Source organism: Fusarium verticillioides, chromosome 4, assembly GCF_000149555.1.
Source record: "Fusarium verticillioides 7600 chromosome 4, whole genome shotgun sequence".
In the NCBI taxonomy this organism is placed as follows: domain Eukaryota; kingdom Fungi; phylum Ascomycota; class Sordariomycetes; order Hypocreales; family Nectriaceae; genus Fusarium; species Fusarium verticillioides.
The window spans coordinates 2,860,087-2,886,018 of NC_031678.1; the positions used below are offsets into that span (position 1 = coordinate 2,860,087).

The 25,932-nt window shown below is 49.0% G+C and overlaps 13 protein-coding genes across 13 annotated transcripts; 6 read left to right on the forward strand and 7 right to left on the reverse strand.

The window, feature by feature from the left end:
• Positions 1 to 267: 267 nt before the first annotated feature.
• FVEG_11979 (hypothetical protein) lies at positions 268 to 1,950 on the forward strand (the record flags this gene model as incomplete). The annotated part of the gene is made up of 5 exons (XM_018901307.1): positions 268 to 412; positions 464 to 645; positions 702 to 816; positions 866 to 1,036; positions 1,085 to 1,950. 5 exons carry the CDS (start codon positions 268 to 270, stop codon positions 1,948 to 1,950), a joined length of 1,479 nt encoding a protein of 492 aa, XP_018759771.1.
• Positions 1,951 to 3,208: 1,258 nt separating this feature from the next.
• Positions 3,209 to 5,121, forward strand: FVEG_11978 (hypothetical protein). The gene is made up of 2 exons (XM_018901306.1): positions 3,209 to 3,796; positions 3,862 to 5,121. Exons 1-2 carry the CDS (start codon positions 3,502 to 3,504, stop codon positions 4,455 to 4,457), a joined length of 891 nt encoding a protein of 296 aa, XP_018759770.1. The 5' UTR covers positions 3,209 to 3,501; the 3' UTR covers positions 4,458 to 5,121.
• FVEG_11977 (hypothetical protein) lies at positions 5,065 to 6,129 on the reverse strand (the record flags this gene model as incomplete). The annotated part of the gene is made up of 1 exon (XM_018901305.1): positions 5,065 to 6,129. One exon carries the CDS (start codon positions 6,127 to 6,129, stop codon positions 5,065 to 5,067), a length of 1,065 nt encoding a protein of 354 aa, XP_018759769.1.
• Positions 6,130 to 6,819: 690 nt separating this feature from the next.
• FVEG_17142 (hypothetical protein) lies at positions 6,820 to 7,476 on the reverse strand (the record flags this gene model as incomplete). The annotated part of the gene is made up of 1 exon (XM_018906412.1): positions 6,820 to 7,476. The coding sequence occupies one exon, from the start codon at positions 7,474 to 7,476 to the stop codon at positions 6,820 to 6,822; it is 657 nt and encodes a 218-aa protein (XP_018759768.1).
• Positions 7,477 to 7,998: 522 nt separating this feature from the next.
• Positions 7,999 to 8,963, forward strand: FVEG_11976 (hypothetical protein; the record flags this gene model as incomplete). Its single annotated transcript, XM_018901304.1, has 2 exons — positions 7,999 to 8,292; positions 8,343 to 8,963. 2 exons carry the CDS (start codon positions 7,999 to 8,001, stop codon positions 8,961 to 8,963), a joined length of 915 nt encoding a protein of 304 aa, XP_018759767.1.
• Positions 8,964 to 9,155: 192 nt separating this feature from the next.
• FVEG_17141 (hypothetical protein) lies at positions 9,156 to 9,452 on the reverse strand (the record flags this gene model as incomplete). The annotated part of the gene is made up of 1 exon (XM_018906411.1): positions 9,156 to 9,452. The coding sequence occupies one exon, from the start codon at positions 9,450 to 9,452 to the stop codon at positions 9,156 to 9,158; it is 297 nt and encodes a 98-aa protein (XP_018759766.1).
• Positions 9,453 to 11,428: 1,976 nt separating this feature from the next.
• On the reverse strand, positions 11,429 to 12,054 carry FVEG_11975 (hypothetical protein; the record flags this gene model as incomplete). Its single annotated transcript, XM_018901303.1, has 2 exons — positions 11,429 to 11,708; positions 11,828 to 12,054. The coding sequence occupies 2 exons, from the start codon at positions 12,052 to 12,054 to the stop codon at positions 11,429 to 11,431; spliced, it is 507 nt and encodes a 168-aa protein (XP_018759765.1).
• Positions 12,055 to 12,724: 670 nt separating this feature from the next.
• On the forward strand, positions 12,725 to 14,413 carry FVEG_17140 (hypothetical protein; the record flags this gene model as incomplete). The annotated part of the gene is made up of 1 exon (XM_018906410.1): positions 12,725 to 14,413. The coding sequence occupies one exon, from the start codon at positions 12,725 to 12,727 to the stop codon at positions 14,405 to 14,407; it is 1,683 nt and encodes a 560-aa protein (XP_018759764.1). The 3' UTR covers positions 14,408 to 14,413.
• A 185-nt stretch (positions 14,414 to 14,598) lies between these two features.
• FVEG_11974 (hypothetical protein) lies at positions 14,599 to 16,061 on the forward strand. Its single transcript, XM_018901302.1, has 2 exons — positions 14,599 to 14,968; positions 15,019 to 16,061. The coding sequence occupies exons 1-2, from the start codon at positions 14,653 to 14,655 to the stop codon at positions 15,786 to 15,788; spliced, it is 1,086 nt and encodes a 361-aa protein (XP_018759763.1). The 5' UTR covers positions 14,599 to 14,652; the 3' UTR covers positions 15,789 to 16,061.
• Positions 15,745 to 17,475, reverse strand: FVEG_11973 (aldehyde dehydrogenase (NAD+)). The gene is made up of 3 exons (XM_018901301.1): positions 17,327 to 17,475; positions 16,910 to 17,278; positions 15,745 to 16,853 (listed from the first exon to the last, which is right to left on the reverse strand). The coding sequence occupies exons 1-3, from the start codon at positions 17,449 to 17,451 to the stop codon at positions 15,842 to 15,844; spliced, it is 1,506 nt and encodes a 501-aa protein (XP_018759762.1). The 5' UTR covers positions 17,452 to 17,475; the 3' UTR covers positions 15,745 to 15,841.
• Positions 17,476 to 17,978: 503 nt separating this feature from the next.
• On the reverse strand, positions 17,979 to 20,001 carry FVEG_11972 (hypothetical protein). The gene has a single exon (XM_018901300.1). It carries the CDS (start codon positions 19,758 to 19,760, stop codon positions 18,093 to 18,095), a length of 1,668 nt encoding a protein of 555 aa, XP_018759761.1. The 5' UTR covers positions 19,761 to 20,001; the 3' UTR covers positions 17,979 to 18,092.
• A 1,217-nt stretch (positions 20,002 to 21,218) lies between these two features.
• FVEG_11971 (primary-amine oxidase) lies at positions 21,219 to 23,729 on the forward strand. Its single transcript, XM_018901299.1, has 2 exons — positions 21,219 to 21,543; positions 21,596 to 23,729. Exons 1-2 carry the CDS (start codon positions 21,441 to 21,443, stop codon positions 23,599 to 23,601), a joined length of 2,109 nt encoding a protein of 702 aa, XP_018759760.1. The 5' UTR covers positions 21,219 to 21,440; the 3' UTR covers positions 23,602 to 23,729.
• A 63-nt stretch (positions 23,730 to 23,792) lies between these two features.
• On the reverse strand, positions 23,793 to 25,554 carry FVEG_11970 (hypothetical protein; the record flags this gene model as incomplete). Its single annotated transcript, XM_018901298.1, has 4 exons — positions 23,793 to 24,290; positions 24,352 to 24,917; positions 24,965 to 25,343; positions 25,390 to 25,554. The coding sequence occupies 4 exons, from the start codon at positions 25,552 to 25,554 to the stop codon at positions 23,793 to 23,795; spliced, it is 1,608 nt and encodes a 535-aa protein (XP_018759759.1).
• Positions 25,555 to 25,932: the final 378 nt, after the last annotated feature.

A 25,932-nucleotide genomic window follows, 5' to 3' on the forward strand; every position in this document is an offset into this window, starting at 1 on the left:
TCATCGGATAACGGCTCGGAATGTTGTTGGATTGGTTCAAGTTGAAGATCTACATGATTCATGGGGTTACGTTGCAAGGTTTATTTCCCCGCTCGTCTTGGTTTCCCCAGACTATCTCCCCCATACCCCAGGTTCAAGTCGTAGAAATCTCGGCAAGAAATGCGATGGCTAGTCTGGGCAGATTGACGGTGTTGATAAATACGTCTGAAAAGGTCTTTCAATTTTCTTCTTGACTAGAGTAATCTTGTGATAAAATTATCAGTCATCATGGCCGATGTCAAAGAGACAGGCGAAGAACTCCATCTGGAGACTCTCGGTGGAGAAACAGCTCACATCGAGAATCGAGACATCAAAGAAAAGGCTCTGATTCGAAGAATCGATAAGAGAATGATGCCACTAATGATGCTGCTTTGTAAGTGCTGACTCCCTTGACCACATCAACGAGAGCTAACATGTTCTTCAGACATTCTCAATTATCTCGACAGAAATAACATCGCGACCGCCCGTCTCGGTAACTTCGAAGAAGACATCGGTCTTGTGGCCGAGCAGTACAACACCGTCATCAGCATCTTTTTCGTGGGTTACATCCTGACTCAGGTACCCACCAACATGATCCTAAATAAGATGCGACCGTCGATCTTTTTGGTATGTTTCCGAGTCAGGTATTTGTGGCGCATCATTGTGCTGATTGTTCTTGATAGCCCTGTATCATGGTCTGTTGGGCTACTGTTAGTGCTTGCACTGGTGCTGTGCAGAGCTATCATGGGATGATTGCTTTGAGATTCATCCTTGGATTTGTGGAGGCACCGTTCTTCCGTAAGTTAGCCGTTGGATGACAGAACTTTGACTGACTGGTGTGGTGTAGCCGGTGCTTTGTTCTTGTTTAGTTCATGGTATACCAAGAAAGAACTTGCAGTTCGCATCTCGATTCTTTATGCAGCTGGTCAAATGGCTGGTGCATTTGGTGGTCTTCTTGGAAGTGCAATAATGGCTGGTATGGACGGTAAAGCTGGTTTAGCCAACTGGCGATGGCTCTGTATGCATCCCTCTCTAACCTTATATACCACTATTGACCAGGGTCCAGTCATCATCGAAGGCTGTGCTACTTATCCCGCAGCTATCGTTACATACTTCGTCGTCCCAGACTACCCAGCAACAACAGCGTGGCTCAGCGACGAAGAACGCCGCATCGCAGTACTTCGTATGGCCGAAGATGCCAGTAAGGAAGATGACCGAGCCGACGTATCAGCTTGGGAGGGTGCTAGAATGGCCTTCACCGACCCTGCGCTTTACATGATATGGATCATGCAGCTTGGTCTCAATACAGCAGCAGCCTTTACGAACTTCTTCCCTACCATTGTCAAGACTCTGGGTTACAGCTCGACTATCACTCTTCTACTATCTGCGCCGCCCTATGTCTTTGCTGCGGCACTGGGTATCACGAACTCTTGGCATAGTGATCGCGTTAATGAGCGGTGGCTCCATGTTGTTTGGCCGCAAATATTCTGCAGCATTGGGTTCATCATCTCAGCTGTTACCCTCAACACGGCAGCTCGATACATATCGACGTTCATGATGATGTCAGTCTACGGATCATTTGGCTGCATCTTATCATGGGTATCCTCCTCTCTACCACGTCCATCGACAAAGCGCGCTATCTCATACGCTGTTGTCAATGCTGGTTCCAATCTCGCGTCTATCTACGCATCCTACTTCTACCCTTCATCTCAAGGTCCGCGATATTGGCAAGCAAACGTCGCAAACGTAGCGTTCAGTGGTCTTTGCATTGCTATGGCAACTATTCTAAGATTTTTCCTGGCTCGGAGAAACAAGAAGTTGGAGAAGGCGAGGGAGCATGACATTCAGCATGAGGGTACTTTGAGTGGTAGCCAAACAAGACTGCTTGCTGAGAAGTGGCAGTGCGGAACTGAGTATGTTTATACACTGTAGATGGGCTGACGTTGAGTATGAAACTCGCGTTTTGTCAAGAGAGATGCTGAATATGATGATAATAATGGAAGTGATTGGAAATTGCCATGCCCAAAACCTGCCCGCGTGATGAAGCTCCATGTAGAGAGTGGTACGATTGACTCGTGACGCTGCCAAGAGAGCTGCGACGCCCTTTGTGCTGGCAATGGGCTGACGGAAGCGTAACACGAATTATCTAGAGCCAGGGGAATAAATCTGAAGATGACTTGATGTGCCAATAGTTGAACAAGTGGTAGTTTGTTGTTTGCGACCGTTGGTTCTGAGGCGAATATCGCATCGGCTCAGGCGCCCGCCTCACGATCGCCCCAAGTGGTTCAACCTCCGTCATGCCTAGACCTCGTAGCTATCACGAACCAATCACGGCGCCTGCCATATCACTCGACTTCTTAAATAAGAACAAACCCCCACAAGTTGAGAAGGCTAAGAAATAGTATTTATCGGGTATCTTTCTCTTGGTCTGGGGATGGGTAGTGCCGTGCTTAGCTATTTCTCCCCGCAATGTTGTTGCGGGGTGCATATCAAGAGTTCAAAGGCCTTCGCCAGAACAGCTCCAGTTTGCAGTACTGAATGCTGGCGAATAGATGGTGATTTCTGTCGCACATGCTTTGGGATTGGGTATCAAACGTCACATGTCGTGAAACAGGTATTACTAACTATGACATGATGGTTAGGCATTGCCTCGAACGAGAGATGATCTGAACTCTTCTCAGTAGTGAGCGTTGCACCGCACATTAATGCCTCGGCTGTTCCCGGTATTATTCTACCGCTGAAATGTCTAGCGCCGACGAGCGACAAAGGCTCTGTACGATAAGAGCAAAACCAGGCACAGGTTGTACTGTACTGCATGCCGAGTGTCGTAGGTTGCATTCTTTCCGAAAATCCATCTCCTCATCAGATCACAAAAGATCCCTGTATCTCGGCGCTCAAATCTCGATAATAATTTGCTTTTCCCGCTCCAATACCAAGAGACATCATCTCATATTTATACCTGATACGCATCATACGTAACAGCTCGTCTCATACGATGAGCATCAAAACATGAGCATCAGACGTTGATTAACCTTGCCGATTAAGCTTAAAATGTTTAAATGACACACGGCTAAGGCGGAATTGCCAGACTTGGCGCACCTTACGCTACGAGGCGATCGCAGTGGGGAGGAGGAGAGGCCGCCAGCGCCTCGTCGTGTTGGAGGGCCAATACTTGGCCTGGACAGACACCGCTATGATCTCATGTTGCTTGGCTTGGCATCGGCTCATGATCAGAATTCACTTTGCGTGTGACGTTGCGTGGCTCTAACCTCTGAAAGCCAGCCCAGCCCAGCCCAGCCCACTCGGACTCTCCCATTTTTTACTGCCGGGCGGCGGGTGAAAAATTTATACCGACTATGAAAGCTGGCTGATCCTCAAGCCTTTTTTACTGTCTTGACTTTTTCGGTGTTTCCTCATTCCAACCAAACTCGAACTTGAACAACAACTACTTTTATTGTCTATTACTTGTATTGACTATCAGTTATGGGCGTCCGTATCGCTACGCAACAAGACATCCCCGCGTTGAAGGAGATCATCCTCAGCGGGTTGTCAAATGATTCTGTCTGGCTGTACTGCTACCCCTCAGCAGGCCGTTCAGAAGCCGCCTCAAATCACGTCGAGACGGTCTTGAAGAGGATCATTGACGACAACAGCAAAAATTGGCACTGCTACGTAGTCGATGCTCCCAAGACTCACGACCCTGTCTCCCTTGCCATCATCCAGTCGCTTCACCAGAACGAGGACGATGGAAAGGGCGTCACTGAGCAGATCCAGCGAGGTGAGCAAAGACACCCACTTTTCTGCTGACAAGACAATCAATATTCGCTAACCTTATTTCTACAGTGCTCGGTCTGTCGCAAGACCCCCCCAGCAACGGGGAGAGTACAAGCAAGACTGCAAAGAGAATTGCCGCACTGCAATCAGGCATCACGCAGACACAGCAGACGTACCTCGCCCGCTACGAACAGGTTATGTTCCTCCATGCCGTCATCACGCATCCGCACCACAAGCGCCAAGGGTATGCCAAGACGCTCTCCAAGCAAACCCTGCAGGTAGCGCGTCAGAAGGGCGCCGTCGTTGCAGCCCTCGCCAGCCCCTTCAGCGGCTACGTCTTCTACTCGGGCACCAGCTTCTCCAACTGCGGCCGCACAAAGGTCGAGACCGACAACGACATTGAGAACCTCGAGCTGCAGATCATGGTCTGCACCCCGCCCAAGCCCCTCGAGCAGAGGAGGAGCTCCATCATGGACTTTTGGGGAGCCGCCAAGAAGGCTTCGCCCGCCGGCAGCAGACGTGAGTCGCTCGACCAAGGACAGGGACAGGGACAGGGACAGGGACAGGGTGAGAGGCGGAGCTCGTTTTTGGACATGTTTAGCTTTGGTGGCCCCAAGACTCCCTCTGCTGTTGATGATGATACCCGCAGAAAGTCTCACGCCTAGATGAGGGACACGACGATTTTTATTTGCAGTTTTTCTTATGGATCGTCATAGACCAGGTCTTTTCCTATGTATTTACCAACGAGCCACGATCTCAATACGATTACCTTCAGTCCCGTCAGGGTCAGCGAAAATACAGTGTTGGACCGTGCATGACTGTACTGATTTTCAGGGCTCAATCATGCATTTTGCGCATGCACGACAGCGCATAATCAGCAACTTTTCACCAATCGCCGTCAAAGCTTACGCAACTTCATCCGCCCTATCTCAACGACCAGCAGTTTCATAATTTTCATCAACTGCAGCCGCCTTCCAGAGGCTGGCATTGTTATACGGTGACTTGCTAATTGAATAGTTAGCTTATTCACATTTATTCGTGATAGAATATGGCTGTTTGATCATATAACTACAGCCAGAGCCGTGACCGTCTGCGATCAGCTTCAGGAGACATCACGATATGTATCGGAGGGAAGAATTGGGGGAAAGGGTCGGAGATCATAGCAAGGTAGACCTCTTGGATGGGAAAGACAGCTATGCAGGTATAGAACCTGCAGCTGTTATTGAAGAGTTGATAGGAGTAGGTTAGGGGCTATGAAGGAAAAGAAAATGCTTAACTTCCCTCAGATATGCCATCTCTCTTCCCACGAATGCAGTGTATGATCCACCAATCCCATAGCCATCCAGGAAGCCGATCGACTAGTCCTTTGTAAAGATATTGATACCAGTGACCGACAACAACACTCCGGCGACTGCCGACTCTCGCAATGATTGCCCTAGCAAGAGTGCTGTCTGTTTGACCCATACGTCGCGACACCCGTACACACAGGGATTCAAGGTCGTAGCCCTCGAGTTTCATTTCCAAAGCCGAGGATTGGGTCATTCTGGAAACAAATGACCGGCTTGCCGAGGTTGCGATTTTGAGTGGGATGCCTTTGTCACTTAGGGAGGTGACGTGTATGATGAGAGATGGTGCGTTACCAATGAGTGTTGGAAGAAGGGCGCGAAAGAGTTGTATTGGATAAAGAGCATCAGAGTTGACGTGTTTCCATATAGACTTCTCATTTTCATCGAGGATCCGCACAAGGTCTGTGTGTCCGGCTTCTGCATTCGCACAGTTAACCAAGACTGTCAAGTTAAGCTTGGACAGTTCGTTCCTTATAGTCTCGAGGTCCAATTTACGTTCCATTCTCCAATTCCCGTAGCTCTGTCTGTAGAAGAAGCCTCTGGTACCAAGGGCAGTTGGATCGGCGACGAGCATCTTGAAGTTCTGATCAGGAAACTCGTCGTGTACACGCATCATGGCAGCTAGCAGATCTTGTTCGGCCCGTCCATGGAGCACAACTTTAAACCCCTTTCTTGCAAGCTCTCGCACAATCTCGTATCCGATTCCACCAGCAGCTCCCGTTACTAGAGCCCATGCCGGCGAACCGTCGGGGGAAACGTGGTTATAGCGATGAATTTTACTGCGATGAAGACAGTATGTGTGGAAGAAGAAGGATGCGTCGAGAGCCCATTTAAGAGATATTACAGTGCCAAAGATGGAGAGGACGGTTATGGTCTCCTTTTGGAATGCGCGTACGTGATGCAAGTAGTCGATTCTTGCGAGCTGCGCCAAGTTGTCAGCCAACAAGTCGAAAGTGAGAGATAGGAGACTCTGGTACAGGCTGGCGCTCATTCTTTCGAGCCTTCTGAGGTTCTGTTTCATGCTTGGTTTACAATGGAGGGTGGGGCCGTGGCCATATATATAATTGGAGGGCAATGAGAAGGTTTGCCCTTCAGTAAGGTGTTAAGGTTGATGAGAAATGTGCGTGCATGAGGGGGCGAAGTGCATGCTCGAGAACGCGTAGGTTTCCCAACCAAGAGAGTGACAAATCTTCACAGTGACTCGGGCTTACTACAAATGACTGCATAGCCTATTGAGAAGTGGACAAGAGCCTCGACTAAGGCGTGGAATATTCCTGTAGGCTCTGAAAAGTCTTAAACCCCGCGCCAAGTCGGCTTAGGTACGTAATCGCAGCTTTGTTGACAGGTCATGTCTCCAAATAAGGTAATCTACCTGCAAGATCGCTGGTGTACGAGGGCGCTGATATAAAGTTAAGGTTCTTGCTTCAGGCAGCCGTGACGTGTCAGAACAAGGTTCACTTCCACTTTGTTTCAACTCGGTGAGATATATATTAAACTTAATACAGAGACTTGGCCTTTCTGTAGCCAAAGTCTGACTCTGAGCGTAATGGGAACAATCAACGGATAGTGAAAGAATTGATATGGTTGGGGTTAAATTGTATGCCCCATAAGATAGGCCAAAGGCTTTCTGAGCTGGAAGATCCTAGGCAGCACGATGAACGAGGCTTATTTAACTGAGACACTAGACTTGATGCCCATCCTCCACTGCATCACTACCACCCTGAATATGTAAACCCATAGACATAGCTTTGGCGCAAGCTGAACAGAACTGCAAGTACGCAGCATTAGAGCGTCCCATGTTGAGCTGGTAATCTGACATCAAGAGGCAGAAATGAACTATTAATAATGTTGCTGCATCGTCAAACAGGGCTACCTCACGCTTAGCATATATCAAGAGGGCCTCCGTGGTATCGGTTTCAGATGTGCCCAGTGCGCTGATGGCGAGTATTGTAAGTAGTAGAGCTTTGTCTCGTGGCGATATATCGCTAGGTCCAGCGTTACGGAGACTATCCAATAACACACGAGTCTTATCGATGTTAATGAACGGTAAAGCATGAGAAGAATAATTCTCAAAAGCTTGCAGGAATGTAACAGCTGTAGACTCCATAAGAATATCTTCCATTTGTTGCTGATAGGGAAGTAAGAGGGCGTCGACTCTTGACGGCGTGCCAAAGAAAGTAGTTCTTTTAGTAAAAGTCCCAAGACTCGGAACTTCATGTCTGGAGGAATTGGTACGTCGTTGAACCAGATGATTAAGTAGATCCTGTAGAGTCTGTAGGAGCACAGATCTCGATGTCGGACCATAGATAAGCTGTTCATAAGTTTCAGATTGCCTCATAGCGTTGGAAGCTGTGATGCAACCGGATACACACCATCACTATTGCTATCACTATGAGAGTCCTCGGGAGTTCAGGAGTTCGATGTATCTACCCGTACAACTTCATGCGCTTCAGGAACTCTGATCCATGGTTTGAGCCCATGATAACACACGGCGGGCTGATCTGCCATTTGCTGCAGATTGTAACGCCATCGCATTTGATCCTCCGTCGGCGGTATGGCTCGCATGCTTTCGAAATCATGGCCTGGTGGAGATTCCGCGGAGGGGAATGATGACTGAAACGGAGTAATACAATGACTGCAAAGGATCTCTTAGTAGCTGCATGCTTACGGCACGAGGACTTGGCTATGCGGCGCAAGCCCGTAACTCCAACTCCGATCAGGGAAACGATCACCCGCCAATTGTGGGCATTCCAGGATTTCGGTAGCAATGACCAACTATAAAATGAACCTAACTGCCCGAGATTGGGCCCATTGTCCCATTCATTCAACTACTTCTCGTACCTTTATCAATCGGTTCATCATGCTTATTCTAATTGCAGGCATCACCGGCATGGTCGGCCAGACCCTTGCTCGCTATGCACTCGAGGAGGGCTACCGAGTCCGCGGTTTGAGCAGGAACCCTGACAAACTTAATCCTGATATTGCATCCAAGGTTGAGAGCTATGTCGCATGCCCCGACTTTCTTGATAAGGTTTACCTTGCGAAAGCTGTCAAGGGAGTTGATGTCGTTATTGCTGCTCTACCTCCTGTGCCCACCATCATTGGGGCAGGTCAACTGGCTCTCTTGCTGGAAGCTGAGAAAGCAGGTGTCAAGGTAAACCCCGCATCAGCAAGCATTGTATCAACACTAATGAGCTATTCAAGGTTTTCCACGCCGCTTCTTGGAACTTTGATTGGACTAAGCTCGAGCTTGGCGACCACGAGACGTACGATGCTTATATCGCTTTCAAGCGGCTTGCCGAGCTCTCTTCCAGCCTGAAACCCATTTATGGTTTCACGGGTGCTATCCTGGACTACTCGCTCATTCATATCAAGAATGCAGGCCGTCCCAGTCTGGTGAACGCCGAGGCTCGCACTGTTATTTACTTCGGTACTGGTGAAGAGAAGATGTCGTTTACTACACTTGATGACTTAGCAAAGTATACGCTTCTCGCTATAAATGATCAGGATATCATCAAGCATGGCGTCTACTATGTCGAGTCGTCTCATTCCACTATGCCTGAGCTCGCTGATATTTACGGCAAAGCTCGCGGCTATGAGATTAAGAAACAATGCTTTGGCGGTAAGGCTGAACTTCAGGTGATGCTGCAACAGGCTAGGGAAAACATCGGTCCTTTGCACGCAGACAAGTACATCGACTTGGCTTATGGCATGGCGTTCTTGAATGGCAAAGCTGTTATTGATCCTGTTGATAATGAAAGATGGGCTAGTAAGGTGACTCCTACCAGTATGGAGCAGTGGCTCAAGGAACATCCGGAGGCCTAGATTCGAGATCGGAGTTGGCTGTAAAGTGATGGTATCACTGGCCTTACAAATAGTTTAGTCTTAGAAAATGAAACTGCTAAACAATGAGATCAACTCAAGAAACTCTCATGCCTGAACCATTTATTGCTGCTATACTCAAGGACCATCCCCGCATCAACAAATTCACTAGCATCCAAAATGAACATTAGGCATCTAGTCCGTATTCCCGATATCCGGTTGGGCTTCTTCCTCGCTTACCGCCGTAATGTCTCTGATATCCTTGCCTTTGACTCGCTCCTTGTCTCTCAACTTTCCCAGCGCTCGATGCAGGCCTCTGCACACCAGAAGATCAGACATTCCGTCATCACACAAAGTTGTGTAGAAAGCTGCAGCTACATCAACGTAATGCCTATCCGAAACTTCCCATAGTGTGCCAACAACATATCTAAAGACAGTCAAGTAAAACGCACCAACGAGATGAATTCCTTCGTCTGAAAGTCTTAACTCCATGTTGTTTCCAGTTCGGCAAGCAGAGAGATATACAAGAAATGGTTAAGTGCCTTCCACATTCTTTCCACAGATGTCTTGAACCGTGAGAGGATTGGTCACCCAGTCTTTAAGACACAGACAGCTTTTCGAAGGCTCAAATTAGTTTAAACCTCCATAGCCTACAAAATGAAATACTTGACAGGCCTCCATATATTGGAGGACTCTATCCTTCAATGGCATGGGAGTACTTGGCTCGAGTTCGAGCTGTGGACAAAACTGCTTCACCATATTGACTTCGTCTTCAGCGGATGATAATCTCCCACTGACAGGTGTGCTACACATGGTAAGAAGAGGTGCAGAACTTCTCCGTTATTCAACAGCGGAAGCAACTTTCCGCTTTCTCCCATGAAGCAGTGACTTTGTCGTCAGGGCATATGATGACATGGCAAGACTATCTCTATGGGCCCTAGCTTGTAGTGTCCAGCAGCGTGAATTGGTATACAACCGAGGGCATCGGTCGGAAGCCAACAGATATGGGGCCAGCCGTCATCCAATACAGGAGATTTGAGACCAAGGGCTGCCAAACACGGGTGGCATAGAGTATCCCAGAGCGACACTAGCCGAGACGGGGATCCGGACTACGGGAGGAAAGAAAGTCCGGTGCCTTGAGCCTAAGTGAGAAGAATAATTCGGTAACTTAATATAAGGTTAGGATGAGTTTAGGGAACATTTCGTGGAGTTTATTTTATTACCATAAATTTAGGTAAAGTCTTTCAGTTAGGGGCGTCTGGTAAACATTTGTTAGAACATTTTATAAAATTATACCATCAATAGTGCTTTCCTTTTCAGGATTTATCTTTTTACTATTGCTATTAGAATCCCAGATAAAAGTGTCCTTCTAATAGCCATGTTTCCCCTGGCGGCTTAAGTAGCAGATTCATTAATCTAAATATTATCTGCCATCATAGGCCAGTATTACAGAGCTCAAAGTACATAGAAGATAAAGTAGGAGAGGTTCATCTTATAAATCAGTATTAGAATATAAACTGGTACCTGTCTTTAGGCACCAAACAATTTATATCAGTATTCTGTCACTGTGAATCCCAGCAATCAAGAAGATGGCCAAGGTCGGCTTAACACAGATCGACGTCAGCAAGCCAAAGGATGTTGGGACGGCCAAGGAACATGCAGCAGTGAATAGCCATGAGGATTGCTGACCACTGGCTCGTGCGTGTTTTCAATGGCATGGTCCAAATCTGCAATTGAGCCAATCCTCTCACATCTCTGGCCTCGAATGATCCCGAGGTTGTTCAAGGCGTATGCCAAGTCCGGTGTATTGCGAGGCATTGCTTACAGTGCCTGAGTAAAGATATCTAATGCTTCGTTTAGATCCTTCACTGAATCAGTTCTCTCGAATCTTCTGCTGAGGCTGGTTCCCAGGGTATTCAAGAATGCAGAGCGATCGGGATGGCTCGTGGACGTGATATTAACTGCACATCGTGCTACCTCAATGGAATGATCCAGATCCATAAATTCTCCTGATGTTTCGAACCGCTCATAGAGCCATACGCCCAGGCTATTCGAGAAGCCGGGGTGGTTTTGTGATGGAGGTTTCACAGCCCTTGATGACGCGTCGATTGTACGGTTAATGTCATCAACTCTGCCTGTTCGCTGAAACCGCTTGCCGTGACTGTTGGCAAGGTTATTAAAATATCCAACATAGCGCTGGTGACTCTCAGGCGTCAGGGTTATGGCTTTCTTTGCAGCCTCGACAGCAGTGTCCAGGTCCGCAACCCTCTCTGCCCTCTCAAGCCGGAAACTGAGCCAGAGCCCAAGATTGTTAAGACAATTAGCAAGATTTGGACTATCCTAGAGGAGGAAATAAAACTCAAGACCTTAAATCTAAGTAATAAAAAGATTTAGGTAACTTAGGCAAATTTAGGATGCCTTTTATAGAATTTATTTTATCACCCTAAACTTAGGTTTGCTCCCCAAGGCTATCGTCTGGGGCTGTTCATCGAGTCAATAGGTCGGCTCAGATCCTCTATCGGCTCAGCTCTCTGACATCGCTTGTGAAGCATGAGACCGAGGTTGTTCTGCAATCTTGATGACTTGCTGAGGCTTATCATCGGTAACAAGTGTTCCACAATAGCGATGGTCAGATTTAGATCTTCCATGAGGTGGCTCTGTTCAAATCTCATCATCGATCTGGCTGCTTGATTCTTGAGAAGTGTCATTTGAAGCGCAACATCATGGAGCATGGTCTCACGACTGGACCTAGATATCACGATGTTAGCAATCTCTTGGCTTCACATTTATGTTTTAAACGATAAGTAGAGTATGACTCACGTATCAGTGATTTTTCCAGCTGTTTGCTGAGAGTGGTGTAAAATCACCAAAAGCGTCGTGAGAATATCGAGCCATTTTTGAGAGCCTGTTTACTTGGAGGCGAAGCGAGGATCTCTCTTTTAGCCCAAGTGATTGCTTCTTCCAAAACTTTGTCAGAGTTTGACATATCGAACAAAAGACAGCGTGCATAGACGCGAATTTTCAAGTCCTCCTCACTGTCACTGTCAAATGAGTTTCCCTTTGCTATGAAAGCACGCAGCTCAGCCTCACTCATGGCAACGAAGTGAGGCAACGGATTCAGGGCTCAGTTTGAGGCATTCCATTGTGACTCAATTTAGAGTAGGATGATAAAATTGCTGAAGTCGCGATAGATTCACGTAGTCTGTGTAGTTTATGCATTAATTTCGATGATATTGAAGTAGAGGGAAATCAGGAGCTTCTCGGGTATCAAGAATGCCTTGCCGCCTACTCCGGGCTTGTCTTTACGAATCAGCATCACTCTCGATTCGATGCGCCACCAAAATCAACAACAAGAGCGGAGGGGAAGCTGTGCCGGAGCTCCGGAGGCAGAAGAGCTCACAGAATAATCACGGGATTTATCTGGATGATGCAATAGTTTATCCAAATCTCTAAATACCTTCTCCAACTATCCTCAATTGCCATTTGGATTGTTATCCTTTCAGAGGAAGCTGTACCCATTCAGCGCTTGTCGAGGCACTGCATTTTAGTGGGCCCTTCCCCGCGTCTGTGCAGTAAATGCACTGTCAGCATTGTCTTGAAACTCGTCGCTACAGCACCAACTCGACAATCTAACGTACGAACTTGATCGATTCAATGAATATCGATGAATCATGAGTGATCCGGAGTACCTACCGACTTGTTTTCCAGCAGAGATATGGCTTCATATCATCGAGCAATGCACGGTGTCGCTTTCTCTCGCCGAAATGCTGAAATTATGCCGCGTCAGCAAAGCCTTCAGCCGTCTGACAATGGATGCCATCCTCGAGTCCAGCATGTTGGACGATGTTGGATACTGGGATCCTATGCGGAAACAAACCATATTCTACCACACGGTCGACTTCGCTCCCTTTTCATATCCACCTCTTCTAGAGAATGTATCTGACGATGATGATACCAACTCTGAGCCCGAGACACCAGATCTGGACAGACCGTTGTCTCCATCGCCTCCAGAGGGCGATCGAGAACAACTCCAACAAGATGTTCTCTCTGAGAAAGAGCTGTTCACTTCCAGCTCATCTTTAGTCCCTAGCGGCGATTTCTGGGTCATGTTCCTGACAGCCAGGACATTGGGCAGAATCAGATCGAAACCGCCAACTCAAGACCATATTCTAATGTTGAGAGTCGCAGAACATATCTACCGATACACACAACAACTATTTCCACAAATAGAGTTGGAAGATACTGTACGCATAGTTTGCGAAGTAGCGGTCAAGCACGGATACATCTACTCTCATCCCGATTTCTACACCAAGAACGAATCCCCGGCATTCGATGCAACAGAGCTTCAAATAGATGAATCTTGTGCAGTTTTTCGCGACGCTCTAGCAGCAATGGCAGTATATCTAAGCGACCATACTCTTCTCGAAAATACACTTTCCAATGAGGATCCGATCCTTTGTCCCTTCCACGATAAGGCACTTTCAACGGCAGATGGCCTACCCAAAGTATTAGCATCGTTCCAGACACCCATTCCTCAGGCTGGCCGCATAGTAGACAATCAGCTTGGCTTCATGCCGCCGAAATGTGGGACGTCTCTTATGAGACTTGCGAACCCAGTTAAGCTTGCTGTCCAGTTGGGCGAGATGGAATCCGTCACCCTCTTGTTGAAGAGTGTTTCCGACAGAGACCGCGAACTTGACATTTATAGGATGGACATCATCACTGAAGTCGCTCTTCCCGATCAGATCGAGTTTCTTCGCCTCGCTATTGAGTCAGGTCGGCCTCTTGCGAGATACCGGTTGATAGCACCATCAATTGCGGATATGATATGGATGAACGGACGAACTGGCCCTTCTTCAAGATCGCCAGCTGGTATCCAGTTGAGCAAAATTTTAGAGACAACGACTAATCTTGAAGTTTTCAACTTGGTTTACGATGCTATATTGGAAGGCTATAATGAAGATGAAGGCGTTTGGTGGACACAGGGTCTCTCCTCCGGGGCAGACACTCTGGCCACTTGGGGCCTGAGAAGGCTTCAACGCGCGGTGTTGGATGATTGTTTACCCATCGTGCGAAGGCTTGTAGAACTGGACTATTCAGTGGGCCCAACGAGAAGCATTGAGGATTTTAAGGATGAACAGCCCGATGTTGTTGCCGACATAATTAATGGCGAAAGAATAGTGGATGTAGCCCTGCCTATCGCAGTCAAAAGAGGGAATCTGGAAATGGTGAAACTTTTATTTGCGGCTGGAGCGCACAAGAAGCGCAAGAATGTTCGGAAAGCGATGAGAATTGCTATGGAACAGGGTAACCATGAGATGCTGGAGGTTTTGACAAGTCAAGGATCTCCGGCGGGATTGTTGAACCGAAAGACAAAGCGACGCTGGAAGAAAGACTTGGAAAAGGAAGGAAAGCAAGATATTGCGAAATGGCTAGAAATAATGTGAGAAGGACGTTGATCTACAAACTCATCCTTCAATCCTTCATATCAAATCCGAATAGATTGTTACCAATTGATGCTGGTCTTACCCCTCTTATCCACCGGCAAATTCAGCCTGTGATAGGCCTTCAAGGTTGCACGTGACGTGTTGGTCCATGTCTCGTATCGCTCACAGCTCACTCCTTCTTTATTCTCAACCTGTGAAGAAACCCTCAATTAAAGAAAATAGAGTGCATACAGATTAAAATTGCAATGGCAACTGCAGCAGAAGCCAAAGATCCTGAGGCTTTTCTCAAAGACCCTCGCTTCTCCCAAACCTTCCAGCTCCCAGCGGATCCATCGGATGATCATGGCAGCCTCCAGGTGAAATACTCCGATTACGGCTATCACAACGCCACTGATGAGAATGTGCTACTCTTCTTTGCGCCGTTATGTGCATCAAGGATTTTTCACTGTGCGAAGGATGAGTTAGCCAAGAAGTACCGTGTTCGTATCGTCGTTATGGACCGGCCAGGTTTTGGTGGGACAGATCCCGTCAAGGTGGAAAAGAGGCCTGCCATGTGTCGAAGTAAGTCACCACTCATAGCGACGAAGCCGACGGAGGACTAATATTCTCAGAAATGACTTTGGCTCTACTCAAGCACCTTGGAATCAAGCACGTGTCTCTCGCTTGTCACAGTGGAGGAACCGTCTACGCTTTTGACATGCTCATGCATCACCCAGAGATTCTCCACCCAGAAAGACCCTACCTCGCCGTCGGAGCACCCTGGATTCTTCCATCTCACACACATCTTATGTCAATGTCTGTAACCCAATCTCTGCCCGCTAGCATGCTAGCACAAGCAGACAAGTTGATCGGCTTCGTCAACGGCACACTCGGTCCCGTTGTCGCGACGTCCGCTGGCATGAGCCAAATGTTTGGCCTATCCAAAAAGAAGAATGTCGAAGGTGGCGCCGAGGAGACCAAGGCCGATGCTCTCTTCGAAGAATCCTTGGAACCATTCTTGTTTAAATTGGTACACGGAGAAAGTATTCGTGGTTTTGGTGACGAGTCGGTTTTCTTGATGCAGAAGACAGAGGGAGTACCAGGATGGGGAGACTGGCTTGACTATGATGATATGGTACCGAAGTTGGTGCAGGCGCTGAAGGGAGCTGGCAAGAAATTGACCGTGGATGTCTACTACGCTGAAGAGGATTCTATGATTGGAGCGCCGGGGACGGATGGCCCGAAATGGTTGGATAGTTGTTTCAAGGGAAAAGAGGTTGAGCAGGTAATCATCTACAGCACGAAGACCATCGAGGCAGCGGACCATGACACGATTTGGAGCATACGCCGGGGTGTTCCTGTCGATGTCTTCAAGAAATTGGCTGGATCATCTGCAAATTAACTTTCCTCTATGGACTTTTCGTACAGATAGGCTACCTTCTCAATCGCTCTACCTTACAACTTCGCCGCAATGTTAACATGCACAGCCTTGATGTTCGAATAAGCCGCAAGACCAGCCTCTCCCAACTCCCTGCCGATACCACTCTGCTTGACTCCTCCAAATGGAATCCTCCAGTCGCTATCATTACTTGAGTTAATCCAAACCATACCAGCTTCAATCCTCTTTGCCACTTGGTGCGCCCTCGTCAAGTTTGTAGTAAACAAAGCACTACCGAGACCATATTGTGTATCGTTGGCCAAGTTGATAGCTTCTTCTTCAGAGCTGAACTTGCTAACCACCACAAACGGTCCGAAAACCTCTTCCTGGAAAACTCGCATCTTGGGGGACACGCCAGTAAAGACTGTAGGTTCGATAAAGTAGCCCTTGCCGTCGCCGACCTTCTTGAATGGCTGGCCGCCGAGCTCAAGTTTGGCACCTTCTTTCTTGCCGACTTCGACGAAAGAGAGAATACGATCGTATTGGGCTTTTGTGACTTGAGGGCCTTGGAAAGTCTTCTCATCAAAGGGGTCGCCGACCTTGGAGATGTTCTTGACTTGTGCTCTGAAGGCAGCGAGGAACTTATCGTAGATGCCCTCTTGAACGAGAATACGACTTGTGGCAGTGCAAATTTGACCCTGGTTCGACATGATACCAGCATGGGCCCAGTAAACAGCCAGATCGATATCAGCATCATCGAAGACAATAAGAGGACTCTTGCCGCCAGTCTCCAAAGTAATGTTCTTTAGGTTGCTGCTGGCCATCTTCATGATTGTCTTGGCTGTTGCGGTAGAGCCAGTAAAAGCAATCTTATCGACGTCCATGTGAGAAGCGAGGGCTGCACCGGCTACCGTTCCAAGACCGTTGACGATGTTGACGACACCCGGGGGAAAGCCGGCCTTGACGACGAGGTTGGCGAAGTAGAGGATTGAGAGGGGGGTTTGCTCGGCGGGCTTGAGGACTACGGCATTACCGCAGGCGAGAGCAGGGCCGAGCTTCCAAGCTGCCATAGCAAGGGGATAGTTCCATCTATCAAAGTTATTAGTCAAGAAGACCTTTAGGCTACTCTTTCGAGGTGCACTTACGGAATAATCTGTCCGCAGACACCAATAGGTTCACGGATGGTATATCCAAACTTATCGCCAGTAGTCTCAATGACCTGGCCAAACACCTTATCCGCAAAGCCAGCATAGTATCTTAACGTCTCAGCCACCTCAGTCATGTCCTCATTGAACGAGACAGTGTAAGGCTTTCCGTTATCCCATGTTTCAATCGTAGCGAGAATATCTCGGTTCTCCTCAACGAGCTCGGCCAGACGGTTCATGAGCTTGCCGCGCTCTGTAGCAGGGAGATCTCGCCACGCGGGATTACGAAGGGCGCGTCGAGCGGCGCGGACGGCTTTGTCGACATCTTCGGCTGATGCGGCGTAGACGGAGGTGATTTCCTGCTCATTTCTGCATTTTTTAGCGGTGACTCTCTTGGCAGTGGGTTTTTGGACTTACGTTGGGTTTATTGAAGTGATTTTGTTGCCGTTTGAGGATCGAACAAATTCGTTGTTGATAAACAGACCAGTAGGCTGCTTGTAAGTGCGCCCATTGGGGGCAGTAAGTTGAACGTCTAGACTCATTTTGGATGTATGGTAATTCGATTCTGCAGAGGCTATCTGGGGAAATCAGCTGAGGAGAAGCTATCCTTGTATACCTATAGTCATTCCCCAACGTCACTCGATATCGCTTTCGTATAGCAGCGGAACCTATCAACGTGGGGTCCGATTCCCCAGGCCAAAAAGCTGAAAAGTATTGCCCATTCTCGTAATAGTGTCCTCCGGGCCGGTGTGGATATCGGGGCGGGATACCCTGGACCGATAAGGAGATGTTTCTCGCGTCCGTATCGGGCAGTCGTTTTGCAAGCGATTTAAGCAGAATCGGGGTAAGGGAATGCATTCAGCTACTGTCCTTGCAAGCGGTTGATCATTTGCCGTGCCATGGGACCCTTGGTGCACGATCCAGGGGTGATATGACTGACATCTCGTATGATTTGCTTCCAAAAATGCAGAAATGCTTCCTAAATCAACGTTTGTTGCCATTTGAGATCGACTATACCAGTTATGGCAATAAGATAGACCAAAGATACAGTGTCATTAAATAGAACGGGATTTCCTATGCGCAAGTGCCTTCTTTCATTGATTCTAAACTTCAGCTACAGCTACTGTACGCGTATCTGTTCCATCTTCACACCAAATCTCGCAATGCCGGTCCTCCCAACCGATTAGGAAGCACTAGGCCCTCCGGTCTGAGAAGCTCGACGAGCTTCCGTATCCGTCTTGGTTCGGACATCAATATCAACATAGTTAGCCCGCTCCGCGCGCTGCGCATAGATGATGTTTCCCTGCGCCTCCTCGGTCTCCAGATAAGTGATACGTCCCTTGACGACCCAGAACACCAGCGTGATGACAAGCATGATGCCGAAAACCGCAATGGCGTAGTTCATGTCTGAGACCGATGGGTTCGGTGCGCCCGGGAAGAAGAAGAAAACAGTGGTGACGGCACAGTAGACGACGCTGACCCAGTTGATGACTGAACCAAATCGTCCAAGAGAGAACTCGCCTGGTGGGAGCTTGTCTCGGCCAACGAGGAGGAGAGTCAGAATGGGCATGCCGTAGGACACTGTGAGCGCGATTGTGCTGACGCTTAGAATAGCCTCCAAGACTGTTGAAGCGAAAGTGTAGAGAACTCCGATGAGAGCCATGACACCGCCCTGAAGCCATAGTGCACGAACAGGAACCCTCCAGAAATCGTCGACCTTGGCAAAGTAGCCACTCCAAGGAAGACCGCCGTCTCGAGCAAAACCCCAAGTCAAACGCGAAGCGGTCGTAACGATTCCAATACCCTGTCCGACACCGTTCACGATGAACAGTGTCAGAAGGACAGTTCCGCCCTGAAGACCGACAGTCTGCTTGAGGAGATCCATGAAAGCAAGACCGGTCGTGGGATCAGTGACGATGCTCATATCAACGATGCAGAAGAGACAGACGACCATGAAGATGAAACCAGTGATGGCGCCGATAGTTACCGAGAGCCAGATAACGCGGGGAATGTTCTTTCGCGGTGAGGGAATTTCTTCGACCAAGTGGATAGCAGCATCGAAGGCCGTAAGACCGTAGGCGGCTTGGATGAGGCCGAGGAACCAGGTAACACCATCGGGCCAGCCAGTCTGGTTGATCCACTGACCAAAGACGAAGCTGGCAGGCTGATAATGGAGGTTGTCCTTGGTTCCAACGGAGATGAGCAAGGCCAAGCTGATGATGAAGAAAAGACTAGCGAAGGAAACACCAACGAAGTTGTTGAACCAGGGGAGAACGATGTCCTTTCGACAAGCCACGACGTTGAATAGAGTCATAAATAGAGTAACGCCGACGTAGACGAGGAATAGAGCCCATCCCTTATCAGCACCAGCCCAGTCCGGCTGGAAGAGAACCTTCATCTTGAGCATAAACTCGCCCATGAAAGCAATCTGCGACGCCGACAAAGTGATCCAGCCAGTCATGTTGATCCACGCACAAAGATACGAGAAGAACCGCCCGGACTTTGTCGGCCACAGTCGCGAGATCCAGTACGCCTGACCGAGCGCCGTGGGCATACTACTACACATCTCACCCAGCGACACAGCAACGCAGATATTGCAGACAAACACGAGCACCAGACCCCAGAGGATGGCGATGGGGCCTCCGCTGGTCAAGCCGCTGTCGATGCCCTGCGCGAACGTGGACCAGGTACCGAGGACAGAGAAGGCCAGGGCAAACATGCTCCACATGCTGAATTTTCGCGTGAGACTCTGGTCATGGCCAAAGTTTGCGAGATCTTCAGCATCGCGGATGGCTTGGCTGGTGGTATCTGAGCGCTTGAGCGCAGAGTTTGTCTCGACGTCGTTGGTCATGGCCGCGTCTGACGATGACCTCGTCGAGAGAAAGAATAAAAATGACGTAAAAGGGTAGAAGAGGGGAGGGGGAAAAGGCGACGGGCAGCCTTAGCGAGAAATGCGATGTGACTCAGAGAGAGATGGTCAATTGCAATGTGTTGTATGAAATGGGAAGTAAAAAAGCAAATGCGCGTGGCGAGCTTATATCCAATTTGCTACGTGGAACGGACCAGCGTCTTTTTGGTAAGGAGACATTTTTTAACATTACGACGGGCACACACACACAGGATTGGAATTGGTAGGTGCTTGGTATCAAGGTTAACTTATCGTGTGACGGGTCGGCAGTGATAGTACTGTATGGAGTACAGAGATTGTGGTGGTGGTGGCTGATTGTAGGGATGCCTCAGCACTGAACGAAAAACCTGGCAGAGGCCAAAAAAGCGCGCATTGGGGTTAGTAGCACAGAGATAAGGCTCGTTTCAGTGAGGGGGCAGCACTGTTATCTCGCGCCCCGGTCATACTGCCCTACTAACGCCCTTTCAGCGACGACGGCGTCTGCCATGTACCTGTGAGTTAACGCCCAGTGATGCAAACAGGGCAAACGCCGTCGATATTCTGACAGAACAACCCGGCAAGTTTAGCGATCATTCCAATGGCTTGGCCAGGCGGTTTGCGGGGAAACGCGATGCGATGGACGGTACCCCATGGGGAACAGCGATGCATCGTGTGAGGAGAGAGGACGACGACATTTCCATTACGTGACGAAACGCCAGCGTTCTTGTGCGATGACTTCCCCGTGGGGAATAACGCGTTGCTTTTTCGACCGGGCCGGTGAGATCCCCAAGAGAAACGTAATCAAGGGGGATGGAAGAAGGGGATCACCTGTTCTGTTCGGTTATCTCGGGGGAGACGACATTCTTATCGGCCGCTGAGCAAAACTGCAAAACGTTGCCTGTAAGCGGTTTAGCGCTGAGCATGGGTGCAAAGCTGAGAATCAGATGCTGAAAGCGGTTAGGAGTTCTAGATGAGGGGGAGAGGATTGGATCGCTGGGGTCAGATGATTGAGCCTCGTGTTTTGGCTTGCGATCTCCCAGCCGTTTATGTATGCTAGATAGCAGACAGATACAGTAATTTGTGGACCTGTAAGAAAACGTTCACTGTTATGCCCGTTTCGAGGAGATCAAGACGGCGCGTCGAACTGCCGGAGATGGCTTGGCATGACAGAGAGATCAGGATCAAACAGAATGCAATTCTGTAGCAGTTTTCGGTAGAGGCACCCTTGTCGCAATCTAGATTCTCGCTTGTGTTTCCACTGCAGATGCAGCTGTAGTCAGCAACTTTTGCTTCTGTAGCTAATGTCTTACACGGGTCTCAGCGGATTCCCGCTCAGTGGAGATGTGATGCAGCGGAGAGGACAATCGGAGCGGGCGCCACATGGTGGATGCCAGGCCGTGTCTCTGCTAATCCGCCTTGCTTTTCTTTTTACTTTTACCTTTCTTGTTCCTTTCTCTCTATAAGAAGCTCTGTATCCTCTTGACAATATCTTCTTCTTCCTTTTCTCTCTATAGTAAACTACCAATTAAGCTACAGTTCTTCTTCAACTTTGCTCCCTCCAGGTCAAATACCTTGGACACTTATACAGTTGTTGCTTGATCATCCATCGTATGGCACAGTCGCTCAGCCCAGACAACGTTCACCATGATTGCAGACACCTCATCCATCGCCGGCTACACCATCTTTCGGGAAGAAGCCAACGACGCCGCTCCCGACCTCTCAAATTCTCAACATTTACATCCTCTCGGTATGTTTACCCTTTCAATTGACCCCCAATTGAACCCCCCTAACAAATACAGATCCGCTATCGATTGATGAGATTCGCGCTGCCGCAAAGATCATCCGTGATTATGCCAAGCCAAAGTCTCTAAAGTTCAACTGTCTCACTCTCCGTGAGCCTCTCAAGGCAGAATATGCTGCTTTCCGCGCCCGAACTGGTCCCCGACCTTCTCGTCGCGCTTTCGCCATCGTCATCGAGAAGGGCAATGGGCAAGTCTCCGAGGTCGTCGCCAACATCGCCGACGGCAAGGTCGAGCTCTGGAAGGACGTCACTGAAGTCGGTCCTACTCTAACCCTCGAGGATCTTGATGTCTGCGAGCGCGTTGCTCGCGCCGACCCTCGTGTCATCCAGGCCTGCAAGGACGTTGGCATCGACGACATGTCCAAGATCTACATCGATGCTTGGGCCATTGGCGTTGATCAGCGTTGGGGCTACGAGCGCCGTCTCCAGCAGGGTCTGGTGTATTATCGCGCTTCGCCCAACGACAACCAGTATGCGCACCCGCTGGACTTTTCCGTCGTGGTCGATACTGAGAAGGAGGAGGTCCTCACTGTTGATATCCGCTACGTCAACGGTGAGCGAACAAAGGTTCCTCTCACCTCGCACAACTACATGCCTGAGTTCATCGGCGAGAACTACATTGATGGCACTCTCAAGCCCATCAACATCACCCAGCCCCAGGGCGTTTCTTTCCGCATGCGAGGAAATGAGATTTCTTGGGCTGGCTACAAGATGCACATCGGATTCAACTACCGTGAAGGTATTGTCCTGTCTGATGTTCGCATGGAGGATCAGCATGAGCACCGTGAGCGCACTCTCTTCAACCGTATCAGCGTCGTCGAGATGGTCGTTCCCTACGGTAACCCCGATCCCCCTCACCACAAGAAGCACGCTTTTGACGTCGGTGAGTATGGTACCGGTCTCATGACCAACTCTCTGAAGCTTGGATGTGATTGCAAGGGCGCCATCCACTACCTCGATGCCGTCATGGCTACAGGCGAGGGTGATCCCGCTGTTATCAAGAACGCCATCTGCATTCACGAGGAAGACAATGGTCTTATGTACAAGCACACTGATTACCGTGACGGCACCGTCATCTCCGCCCGTGATCGCAAGCTCATCATCTCCCAAATCATCACCGCCGCCAACTACGAGTACGGCTTCTACCATACCTTCACCCTCGACGGTACCTACAAGCTTGAGATCAAGCTGACCGGCATGCTCAACACCTACTGCATGCACCCCAGCGAGACAGCCGCTCCCTACGGAACCGAAGTCGCCCCCACCATCAACGCTCACAACCACCAGCACATCTTCTCCCTCCGTGTTGACCCCGAGATCGACGGACCCAACAACTCCATCGTCCAGAACGATGCTTTGCCTTCAGAGGCAGAGGTTGGATCTCCCGAGAACCCCTACGGCAACGGTTTCTACTGCAAGAACACTCCTCTCCGAACATCCAAGGAGGCCGCTGTGAACTACTGCCATGAGACAAGTCGATCATGGGCCATCACCAACCCCAACAGCATCAACCCATCCGCCAAGAAGCCCGTCGCTTACAAGATCCTCAACAACAACTGCCCCGGTCTCCTCGCCAAGCCCGGCAGTGTCGTGTATAACCGCGCTGCCTTTGCTCGCAAGAGTCTCTGGGTCACTCCCTACAAGGACTACGAGATCTTTCCTGCTGGTGACTACGTCTGTCAGTCCACCGGTGTCGAGAACCACCCTCACAACAGCACCATTCTCGACTGGGTAGCCCGCGATGAGCCCATTGAGAACACCGATATCGTCTGCTATATCCAGTTTGGTCTCACTCACTTCCCCCGCACTGAGGACTTCCCCGTGATGCCCGCTGAGCCTGTCAGCGTCATGCTTCGCGCCTCAAATTTCTACCAGAAGAACCCTGGTCTCTGGGTTCCTCCTTCGGCTCTCTGCGTCGATGCTGCATCTAAGGATGCCTTCGGTAAGAAGGAGGAGGAGGCTCCCTCTTCTTGCTGCGCTACCAAGACGATTCCTCGTCTTTAGATGATGATGTAATGATTGAGGTAGTGTAAAGTTAAAATGGGACGTGCTTAGCATTATGGCATATCGTGGGTTTTTGCATGGTTATATAGCAAGTTGAACATCAAGAATGAATGAATTACTCTCTCAAATATGTCTCTGTCTGTGAAGCCTCTCTTCGAACGTCTCCTCCACATTTGGTCTCCGGCGCGCAGCTATGGCTTCGAGATTTGAAGATAAAATGACCCTAACCCTACTAAACCCGCCACGGCAAAAAGCGACAAAGTGGCTCGTGACGTCTTAACGGGCTCCTTAGTGCTGACACTTCGATACTCCAAATCATTCCATGCCACAAAGACACTTCGCAACCAGAACTTGAACTGCCAGTCCGGGAACATGATTGTGTTCCTGTTCGTTTTCTCATCAATAAACCACGATGTGCACCCTGTTGCCCAAACAAGGCGTTTAGCCTTCTCTTGAACTCTGTCTATGTCTTTCTTCTCCGCTTCGGGAGTAACCTCAACGATGTCCGCTTTTCCTGTGAGAATTGGTCTGAGAACTCTCATTGTGTAATTGATCTGGCATTCTGTGGTGTAAATAACGGATAGATGACCACTTAGGGTGTTTGGGCCCATCATGATGAAGAAGTTGGGGAATTCCGAAAGGCATGTTCCGAAGTAGGAAGACGCCGCACCTTCGCTGACTTGATTCCACTGCCCTTAGTTAGCGAGTTGGAGACCAAGATTCATGGGAAACAGGGGACAGAATACTGACATGCTCGTTGATGCTAACCCCATCCCTTCCGAATATTTTCATGGGGAATAGTGGTTTCTGGGTCTCAAACCCATGCGCAAGGACAATGGCATCGGCAGTCACCAGCCTTCCAGAAGATGTTCGCACGCCTTTCGCTTCAATCCTCTGGATCGGATCGTTGTATACAAGCGCGACGTTATCCCGATGTAAACAGGCAAGGTAGTCAGTGTCATTGACCCTCCGCTTACAGCCAACCTCGGTCTTGGGGACCAGAAAGTCCAGGTACTTGGCGGGTGCCGTCCTCCGAATATAGTCAGTAGTATCTCTGGCCCATTGGTTCCTCATTTGAAGACCTTCAGTAACTCTGAAGCCTGCAAAGTCTCGTTCTTTCAGATAGTATAACCATGCACGATAAAAGCGCATAGCGAAGGGGATCCATCTCATGACCCATTTGAAATTGGCCGAGTAGGTTGGATTGGGACGTTCTGCAAGCCAGTGCGCTTGTCTTGCGAACTGGGTTGCCTTCTTGACAGCCCTGTCTCCGGAGGTTATGACAGGGAGGACTTGAGTTGCACTGCAACCGTTTCCTATTCCAGTCAGTAACTGAGGAGGGTGTAATATGGGGCAAACCCACCAACGATCACAACTTCCTTATCTTTCCAATCGAAGGAATGATCCCATTTGGTTGTATGAAATATTCGCCCTTCAAAGTCTGAAGAACCAGGAATATCACATTCTTTAGGTATGGATAGGGCACCGACAGCCGAGATGAGGACCTTCGAACGGCGAGTCATCACTTCCGACGTCTTGATATCTCGAATGGTGGTTTCCCAAGTTCCATTAGACCCGTCCCAATGGGCAGATTCAACTACCGAGCTGAACCTAACATGTCTTTCAAGATCATATTTCTTGGCAACATCATTGAAGTAAGTTTGGATCTCAGGCTGCATGGCATATGCTTGAGACCAGTTGGGATTGAGAGCGAAGGAGTATGAGTAGAAATGAGATGGAACCTATAAGAGAGGTCAGATGAAGTCCCATGGGCCGTTTGAGACATACATCGCATCCACAGCCCGGATAGCTATTGACTCGCCACGTTCCGGCCATTGCAGAATCTTTCTCGATGATCTCGAAGCTTCTGGTGCCGAATTGTCTAATCAATTGGACACCGAGGCCAATACCTGACATCCCGGCACCGATGATAAGGACGTCTGTTTGATTCATATTGAAATTTACTGAAGCAAGTGTAGAACGAATGCAGCTGTTCTCGAGAATGCGATGGGTGAATAGCAATGAAGAATGGGGGATTCAGGTTCAGATATTGAATTGAGGTATATATAATTTCATTTCCACCTCATAAACATAAATACATACTTCAATCGAGATTATTACGCCTTGTAGGGCGTCCATTGCCATTCTTCGCTCTCGCAACTGCAGTTATCCTCCGTTGACGACATCATCACAGCCCAAAACGGTAGTCAAGGCGAAATGTGGGTATCAAGCCACTCTACGAGCCAAAAACACGGACAACAAGCCGACCTCAACGATTGCTCGACATTCGGGGCATTCGGCAACGATAAATTGCATAAACAAGTAGACAAT